We start from the raw sequence: 10,591 nt of genomic DNA on the forward strand, positions 1-10,591 counted from the left end.
TATTACTTTGAAAAAGATATTACTTTAAAAACTAAAGGCCCTGAAATATAAAGAAAACTTCGATTTCTTTCAAGATTCAATAACACTAAAATAAAAACGGGATATTAGAAGCTTATGCTAACCTATATCCCTTCCAACATAAACAAGTGGTCCGATACCATTTCCCGCGTCTTTTACAGCCGAAAACAGCTGTGCACTGTTTATAAGTCTCTTCATTTTCAAAACACACATTTTGGGGGCGTTATCTCTTCGTCTCACTGACGCATTCTATTTCTCTTTATCATTTCCTCCTATTTGTTTATGTGGTGATAATGAAACAACGAATTACAGCCTCGGTCGTGACATTTGACATTTGGTATATTGTCCGACTAAGATTTAATGGATTAAACACCTGCACTTGTAAAAATAATCGTCATGACTACAACGGAAAAATGTCGTTTTCATTTATCTTAAATTGTTTGGTTTGAAAAAAAAAAAAAAAAACTACTGTTTGTTTCAGTATTCTGAGACTGCCACTTTTCGACTATTCTATCTCATTAAGGGGTGAGACGAGGAAGAATAAGCACATTTCTAGAATTTTCCCTCATTCTTTTACCTTGATTTTCCCCCTAATAGATATTTTTCCGTTCAATCTTTTTTCACATTTGTGTCGTTTATGACAATACTATTTTATTTTACTTCAAAATTGCATACCCGGTTCAAATTCTGATAATTATTTCACATAATATATTTGAAATAATGATATTTTTAAAGAAAGGAAATCAATATTAATAATATTTTCTTTTTAAAAAATACGATTTAAAAATAATATTTGTAATATTCTTAAGACGCTCCATATTTATAGCAACTCCTTAAATGAAAAGAAAAAGTTTTAGATAAAATAAACTCTCGATTATTTTAAAATATTGTCAAAAAATTCAATAACATATAAAAAAAGAATTTTAACATAAATAAAAAAAAATCATTATTATTCTGTAAAAAAATAAGTCACCAAGTTTTAAATTGATCTTATGATGAAATAATGTTTATGCCCCTTACAGTAATTAAAAAGTGCTTTAAAATATTTTATTGTAAATAAATATCTTTTTGCGCCAGTATTGCGAATTATCTGCAATGTTTAGGTCTCATAAATCCGCTAGTAATCCGAGTAAATATCTCCTCCTTTCATATTTCCTCTCACCCCTATTTTGACGAATTAGATAAATCCTAACACAAGCGAAAAAAAAAAAAAACCCGAGGGTTTTAGAATCCGTTGGAAAACAATATTGAAACTTAGAGTTAATTCCTTATAGGAAGATTACTTATTGCAATGGTTCTCATGCACAGCTATAGGATAAATTTTGCTCATCTTCACCGATCATAATCCCTAGAGTGTAAAAACCTTTTCCTTCAAAAGTTATGCATATATAAGGCTTTGCCCATATTATCTTGTTAACAAGATAAGTAACGTAATTTTGTTTAGATTTTAAATGTCTTTGAATATTTTATTAGAATTGGAAAAATCTCAAAGAATTCATAAATGGCCTATCTTGCTCAAAGGGAGTGGAAATGGTAAAGATTGAAATTTTAATTTCGCTATAACTTTCGTAATATTGAAGAGAGAAAAATAAATCAATTGATGCGAATTAGGCTTTATTAAAACGAACAACTTTTGTATTTAAAGTTTTTCAATAACTGCAATTGATTATAAGTTAGGAACTAAAAAGTGATCTTTCAACTGATATAATTTTGACCGTCTCTAGATCAAAAATTTATATTGCCAGTTTTGAAAAATAAACTGAAATAAAACTTCTTTTTTTTTCATTTTCATAGTTTGAAATTGTTTAAATACATGTGAAATGCAGATTAAAATCTTGAATAAAACTAATTAAATAAAAAAAAGAAAAGAATTTAATGCAACAATATTTAAAATAATCAGTGTAAAAATTTCTAGAAATTGAATGTTCTTTTAGTATCTAAAATATATATGTATCATTTTAAATAAATTACAGCTTAGCACCATATGTAGCCACTTACCCAATTCTCCTTTTAAAATAAACCAAAATATTATCTGATTTTTTTTTTCTCTTTTTATGTTACAATATATACAAAAGCGAAAAATTTCCCTTACATTTACTGAATAGAGGATCTCAGTAACCATTAGGTATTCATTTGAGTATAATAGATTTCTTCTTTAAATATGATTAAATACTGTCTGAAAGACTTAATTTATACTTTGGTATTCAAAGAAAATACTTATCACGAAGCTGACTATTAAAAAATTTATTAACTGGATAGCAATTATCTTGCAAAAACGTAAAATAGGTTATTGCTCAAATTTTGAATTACATTTTGCAATATCCATTGCAACTAGAATTTTTTTATATAAAATTCTAAATTCTATATTGTAATTCTATTATGTTTTGTGAAATAAGTATAAGTTTTGGCATTTGAATGCATTCGTTATTTCGGGGTTTTTGACGGTCCTTTGATTTGATGTTTATTACGTTGCTGTGAGTATACTGTATTTTAAAAAAACACACAGCCATTTTAGCTTTTAATCAAATATCGATTCATGTACTAAATGCATAATAGAGATTAATCATGTCAGGTATCATGTTAATTTATTGATTATATTTGTCAAAGGCAAGCGATTAAGCTGAAAGTTCGCCAATGATATGCAAAACAAATAACAAAATATATTTTAAAAAATGATTATTTTTAAAACGCTTCCTTTTACTCCAATTAGTAGTTATAACTGAACTATTCAAAATCGCAAAACATAATTCCAATAATATTAATTAAGAAAAGCAGACGATTTTTCCCCTTTAATACAAATGAAAAATCAAACGATAAATTCGTACTTCCTATCATAAAACATTATTGTTTGCATTTAAGTGGGGAAAAAAATATATTTGCAAACGATAGTTAATTTCTTCAAATATGTTTAAAATGCTGAAATAAATTTTTAGTTATGGCCAATTGATTCAAACCTTTAGATTATCTTAAAACTTCAAAGCTTTTCAATAATAAAAACATAAAAAAAATGTATATTGTTTTAGTAATATACAAATTTTGCATTCATAAAAATTTGTTTGCTCTGTATATTATTTTTTATAATATTAGCAAACTTAACATTATTTATTTTGCAATAAATTTTCAATTGTGCGATAGTAATAAACAATCTACTGTTGTTTTAAAATTTAATAGCTTATTTTTTTCTCAAAAAGTTCAAAGGAATTTGAGAACAATAACCTTTGAAAAGAAAGTTATTTTTGTCTTCCAGCTTGTCGATAGAAATTTTTTTTTAATATATTCTCATTTTAACGGATATTATGAATAATTGCTTTACCTAATTATTTATTTTCATTATAATTTCTTTCTCGCAAATTTGCAAGCATTTTAGCTTAATTTGTTTCATATTTGTAAAATGGAATTTTGAAATCTTTCATTTATTCCTTGCTTAAGTGCCTTCAGCGATAAACTAGTTCATCCCTAATATTGTTTTTATTATTTTGAATTAAAAGAATATTGAACAAACATATTGAATTTTATTACTTTATTATTTGTTCATGATTTTCCCAAGAATGTGCTTTTAAACATTAAATTGCGACAGAAAAAGTTTTATTATTTTAATACCTTATATCTCTCCGGTTCATTGTGTACATATCTCATCTTAATAGAACTAAATTCAATGATATAATGCAGCTAATAAAAGCGTATTTCAAGAAAATCTATTTGTTTTTCAATGATATTGTAGCTTTACTTTTTTATTTCCACATAATTTATACAAATATTTATCAAAATTCTTCTTCTTTGGCTTCCAAAAAAGGACAACAGTCAGAGTATCATATATTTAATAAAACATTTCAACAATTCTGAATTTCATTACAACAATAAAATCTATTGTTCAAAATGATGTAAAAACTATTTTAAATTTTTCAAAATTCAGGAAATTTTTTATGGCAATTGAATTGGCCTCATTAAAGGTAATATTTTAAAATTTTATAATGATATAAAAATATTTTTTGTACTACAATATTTTTGTACTGCAATATTAGTACTACAATATATACAATTTTGAATTATCTTATGGTATTGTGTTACTTGTAGTAATACAGTATATAAATATTTTTAGTTTAATTACGATCTAATCGATTAATTTTAATTAAATTTTGATTTCACATATTTTTTAGTAAAGCCAAGAAAAAAATTGACAAAATGACCTCATAAAAAATGCAATAATGAATATAAAATATATTAAAAACCTAAAAACTAATAATAATAATAATAAATTGGAAAAGCTCTAAAATGTTTTATTTTTAAAGAATGCTTTAAACATCAGAAAACCATCTTTGTAACATCTGGATGTCAAAACAATGAAACAGTAGTATTAAATTTCTACCACTCATTTTTTTGGAAAATTTGAAAACAATTATTTTGAATCAATCAGTATCTCTTAATCCTTAAAATCATAGCGATGTAGATCTGCATCGTATAGTTTGAAACCTCACATTTCTTTATGTAGCAACCTTTGCATTCTGTTTTCCTTCGAATTTTACCAAATCTATTTTATTATTTCCGAACTCAACTAGAATCGTTGACAGCTTATTTCTATAAATGTGTCAATTTTCATTGTTTGAGTGGTGAGCACAATTTCATTTCAGTTGGTGTTACAAAAAAAGGTATAAAAATTTAGTGGAAAAATTGTTTTCGGATTGAAACAAGGTAAGAGAACGAATAATATTTGTACTTTTGCATACACTAAAAAATTTATGCAAGAAAAATGTAACTTTTTTTGTGATATAAAATTACCCTAATATGCAAAATCGGTTTCACATAAGTTTACTAAATCTAGAGGGTCATCTCTTTCATTGCCGTCTATGGGATGTATGAAAAAAAGGGCGTTGATTTCTTGCCTATATTTTCATTCAGATTGAGGTGTTAAATTCCACTATGTAATACACAGTGATCATGTAGCAAATGCAATGTTCCTTAAAATTTAAATGCTAAAAATAATTTTTTCATATATTTTCATGTTTTGTAATGTAATCAGAAGTATTATTTATGTCTGAAAATATTATATTATTGCAAGAAGTAGATTTGTAGAACTCAAGGAGCGATTGTTCATGATGATGTAGAAATACATCAATATATTTTTTTTAATTAAAAAAATTCTTGTTTTTTTTCCATTAATTATACCCATTTTCAAGATGATTTCAAACTTTATTTATTAAAAATATAAAGTCATCTATTTAAGGGTTAAAGGATTTGTTTAGTCTGTCCGTCTAAGTTTACAAACACAAAACAAAATAAACAAATTATAATTTCTACTCATTCGGTATTTTTAACTTACGAAACTTTACATTTGGTATTGAATACAAAAAATTTCAATTAACCTTAACTCTTAAGAAATAAGTTTGGAAACTTCAGAAAAAGTTTGCACCAAACTAAATGTTAAAATTTACTTTATTTTCCAGATCCCGCCTGGGCAAGCGAAGCCCTCATGTTAGTTGGAAAATTCTGCGTGACGGCTTCCTTTAGCATAATTTATATATTCACAGCTGAAATCTTCCCAACGACTGTCAGAAATGCTGGACTAGGAGCAGCATCGGTCAGCGGCCAAATCGGGTCAATAGCAGCACCATTCATGAGAGAACTCGTAAGTTTTTTTTAACTCTAGAACTCCTAAGATCGTCATTTTGACGGTTTTCAAATTTCATGTTAAAAATTTTGATATAATTTATGCATTGTTTTAGAACTTTATAACTGAGTGAAATATAAGAACAATTACAGATTCCTATTGAATTTCCACTCAAGCATTTTAACATCAATAATCAGTATGACTTATACCTATTTATACTAAGACTCGTCAAAATGACGGCTTTAGAAAATCCAAAGTTTATAATATTTTATGGATCATCTATGCAATAATGGACATTAATACGTATTTACATTCGTTTATACATTATGTTCGGATATTTCCTGCAAAAATTTGAATTACGTTTTTCATATGAAATAATTTTGATAGATCCTAAGTATTCGGCACCTTTGATAAAGGGACTATTTTATTCCAATTATAATTCAGTTTAGAACTAAAAACTCTAACTGGATATTCTATAAATGCAAATACAAACTGTTTGCTCAATTTTTTTATTAATAATTAATGAATTATCATATTAAAGGTTGTTTTTATTAAATAATATTCTTTAATTTACATAAACTAAACCAAGAGTTACAATAAAAATCGTGATGATCAAAACCCGGGCCAATTTGACGGATGCGGTAAAACTAAGTATATATCTAACATCTGAAGTTCTAATAATCTGATAATATATAGTTAATCACTCGCTAATCCTGGTTTATTTATTAGGGGTCTATGGCAACACGTTTGCAGGCCAAGAATATTGGCTATGTTTAATTTTAATCAAATCTATCAAGTATAACTTGATGTTCTTGATTTCTTCAATAATAATGTTCTTAAGCAGCAAATTGTAATAGAAATTGAATTCGTGTTATTTTAATAACCTTATATTTGATCTTTCCTAATGGATTTAAATCCCATGACGTCATAGTGTATTAAAAATGTAACTATCTAATTCATCCGTATTTACCCTTTCGAGGTATTTGTAACTTTATTTTCTTATTCTTTATACAAAATACTCAAGTAATAAAAGGGATATTTCTTTTACAACAATGAAAGAAAAGCAGACGATTAAAAATTTGATGAAACAACGAAACGATTTAAATTTCAGTGCAATAGTAACCATTGCGAGTGGTCTTCGCAAAACTTTCTCGTATACTCTCAAATAAACTTTCATGCCAGAGAACGTCCTGCATGGCACTGATGTACAAAAGTTACGAAATATTAGTTTTTGGCGTGAATTTAGCATTTTTACTGAATCTATCGTGTCGTCTTTGGCGAGTTATTTGGCGATTAATCCTCGGCATGCAATTAATAATAACCGATAATCCAATTTGTGCTTTAGATACGTTTTTCTCAATCGATTGAAACGAAGATTTGACACAAAACTGCGCTTGTAGTCAAAAAAAAAAAAAAAAAAAAAAAAAATCCTACAGCAATATTTATATATTTAAATCACTGCGTTTCTGAATTATCGCATTTGCATGATTCTGAAAGTCCAGACCGACAGACGATTAACCCGTCGTTATTTTTGGCTCAAAATTTGACAGCTGTCTATACTATAGACGTGAAATCTTTGTACTGAATCTCATTTATCTAGCTTCTTTCGCTTTGTAGTTATCGCATTTTAACTTATATCTGAACAGATTTATTTAAAATGTGATAGAAATCTGCAAATTTGTGGTACAGACCGTATATCAAATTTGAACAGTCAAGATTAAGGCATTTGTAAGTTATCTTTGTCAAAGATAAGAGCAAAATTTTCAAAAAAAAAAAAAAAAAAAAGTTTTTTTTCGAACTCTGGAAGGTTTAAAATGTGTATAACATCAAAATCTCGCATTCGATTTTTTTGAAGATTATTAGATTATTATACTGTCTCTATACTACGTATACGAGAAATTAAAAAGTGCTTTGAGAATTATACAAATTAATATTTAAAAAAAAAATATTAGTAAATTTATGAAAAAAATCATTACGCAACTAATTATGCAATTAAATGAAGTAAAACGATTTTACGACACAGAACATCAACATGCAGATATACACACACTATAAAATGTCGTACCAATTAATTGCATTCAGCCCCTCCTTCTGAATCTCCGCCTATAACACAATCTACTTCTCATCCCCTTGTGGCGGATTGGGTTGAGCGAGGATAGAACCTGGTTGTGTTACTGGTTCGCAGCCCAGTAACACAATACAAAAGCAATTGCTCATATAGCTTAGCTGTTAACTGGCTTATAAGCTTTCATCACAGATTCTCCCGCCCGTGAGTCGGAGGTGAGACGAACGATATCGTTGTTGAGTTGTGATGTATTAGCTGTTGATTCTAATGCGCCTGTACCCATTTGAGTAGCGCCAAGATTTATGTCGGGCGTGTGTGAGCGAGTGGTTGCTGATGCTGTTGCTGCATCAAGTGAGTCTGACGACTTTGGGTTGCTGTGGCCTTTTTGTGTTGCTGCGTCAAGTGAATCTGACGACTTTGGTTGCGGGCAGATGGCGCCACAACAGCTGTACGAAGGTTGAAGGTTCATCGTCCAAGGTCACCAATGTGGCGGATTGGGTTGAGTGAGGATAGAACCTGGGACCTTGTGGTTTGCAGCCCAGTAACATGACCACAATACAAAAGCAATTTCTCGGGTAGCGTAGCTGTTAACCGGCTTATAAGCTTTCACCACACCCTCTTATGAGAGTATAGTAATTGTGTGGGAAATTAAACACAACCAATTCGACTGGTAAACTAGTTCGTCGCTAAAAATAATTAGTAATATTTATTTCATCCATGAAGAGATATTAAAGGCAACAACAAAAAGGGTTTGAGTTTCACCTAATCAATGAAATGTATTGTACAATATTCTTAATATGTTTTTTAATTAATTAAAAATAGAAAAATAAATGGCGAAACAAATGGTATCATCCAAAAATTAATTTAAAAAAATTAAGATGTTGAAAGACTCAGATTTGTGTTGTAATATTTATGGAAGTTATTACAAAATACCAAAAAAATGCCTTATTTTGCTGGAGAAAATTAATACATAAGTACATATATAGAAAGGTACTCTTAATCCCACTGGTATGATGTGCAAGTTTGGAGAAGAGGGATGCCAACTCAGGTGTTGTTCTCATCATCTGACCACATTTCAAAATTCCAAGGTCCGTCTCAATATAGTGGTGCTGCGGTGGCCTGGTGATAAGGTATCGGCTTCGGAACCGGAGGATTTCAGGTTCGTGACCCGATTCCATCCACCAAAGAACCGTCGTGTATGGGGGTCTGTTGCACGTTAAATTCGTCACGACCAAATGTCCTCCTGCTGGTGTGGTGTGGAGAGAGGGGGGTGCCAGCTCAGGTGTCGTCCTCGTCATCTGACCGCAACTCAAAATTACGAGGTCCGTCCCAAAATAGCCCTAGTGTAGCTTTAAAACGGGACGTTTATATAATTAAACCAAACCAAACGTCTCAATATGGCCATAGTGTTAATTTAAAATGGACATTAATATAACTAAAATATAACTATTAATATAACTAAACTAAATTATGCCAGCCTTGGTAGCCACCAACCATCTGCTTGTAGAGTATGAAGACACATACAGACATATTTATCTTTATAAATAGTAGAGACAGAAATAAAAAATTAAATTTACCAAATTGTAGCGATTAAATTTTTTTTTTATAGAAACTAGGTTAAGAATAAACAGGAAGGGCTCACTTATATGTTCAACAGATGCAAAATATTTATTTTTTGTAAAAATGTATGCAATATGTTTATATTTCAGGGAAGAACTACGCATCCTATGGTCCCACACATAGTTTATGGAATCCTAGCAGCAGCAGGCAGTGGCCTAGTTCTACTTCTGCCAGAAACAAATAATTGCATTGTGCCAGATACATTACAAGAAGCAACAGATATCAACAGGTGATGATGAGGGTTGCTGTCATTAATGTATATAAAAACCTGACTTAATTAACTAGAACTTGTTGATATGATAAAGTTTAAAATGCCAAAAAAATGTCCTTATGTAATATTATCAAATAAAGTATACAAACAATATCAAAAACATTTCAAGGTATGCAAAAGAAAATAAGTAATATTACAGAATTATGTGTGTTGTATATACACATATATATTTTTTATATAATTTCATTGGATATTTTGTCTCAATATTTCAAAAACATTTTAATAATTTGATGTCTCAAAAACATATTATTTAATTTCTTGAATACTAATTCAAACTATCAAAAATTAAAGTACAGATATATTTTGTAAAAGAAAAAATAAATAAAATTAATATTTTTGTGTAAAAATTAATAAAAGAAATTTAAAGATAATATTTACAAAAATCATGTGACCAATGAAAATTCTTTTTAAAATTTCAATAAAGGTATTTTTTTAATGTTTTATAATAGTTAAATATAAAAATGTATGTTTAAATTTAATTTTGAATAAATCAGGGCATATATGCAAATAATTACAAATTTTCAGCAGCATAATGTATATAATTTATCTCTTTAAGGGGTAGTGAAATTTTTCTCAGACACACAACCTACATCTGACATAAAAGAGACTTAATGTATATAAAATGCAACTCTCAATAGTAAACTACATGTATGAAATTTAGCACATTAAATGCTCAGTCTATCTTTTAGACATTCTGTATGTCAATGAAATACACGAGAACAACAATCTGTTTATGAGTAGTAAAAAAAGCATGAAACACTAAAATGGAGTTCACTTGGTAATATAAAAGTTTTAATATCAAAGCTCATATTTGAAAAACATATATTACAAAGAGAAAAAATAATTCAAGTAGTAAAAACAAGTAATATGGAAAAGATGGCTGATTACTGAAAAAGCACTGAAGTCATCTTTTATATTATTGAAGTTCCAGTTTCATAAGTAGTCCAAAAAGTAATAAATGGTGGTCATAAAATTTGCCCCAGATCATAAAAAAATTAGAAACGAACCACTG

At 28.5% G+C, this 10,591-nt stretch overlaps 1 protein-coding gene across 1 annotated transcript in view; it reads left to right on the forward strand.

The window, feature by feature from the left end:
- LOC129975831 (organic cation transporter protein-like) overlaps positions 1-9,676 on the forward strand; it is a 60,746-nt gene extending 51,070 nt beyond the window's left edge. Inside the window, exons 10-11 of the mRNA XM_056089067.1 lie at positions 5,460-5,641; positions 9,398-9,676. Of these exons, the coding sequence (XP_055945042.1) occupies positions 5,460-5,641; positions 9,398-9,541 (326 nt within the window). The 3' untranslated portion in view covers positions 9,542-9,676. The remainder of the gene's footprint in view (positions 1-5,459; positions 5,642-9,397) is intronic.
- The last annotated feature ends 915 nt before the right edge of the window (positions 9,677-10,591 follow it).

The sequence above is a fragment of the Argiope bruennichi genome, chromosome 7, assembly GCF_947563725.1.
Source record: "Argiope bruennichi chromosome 7, qqArgBrue1.1, whole genome shotgun sequence".
In the NCBI taxonomy this organism is placed as follows: Eukaryota; Metazoa; Arthropoda; class Arachnida; order Araneae; family Araneidae; genus Argiope; species Argiope bruennichi.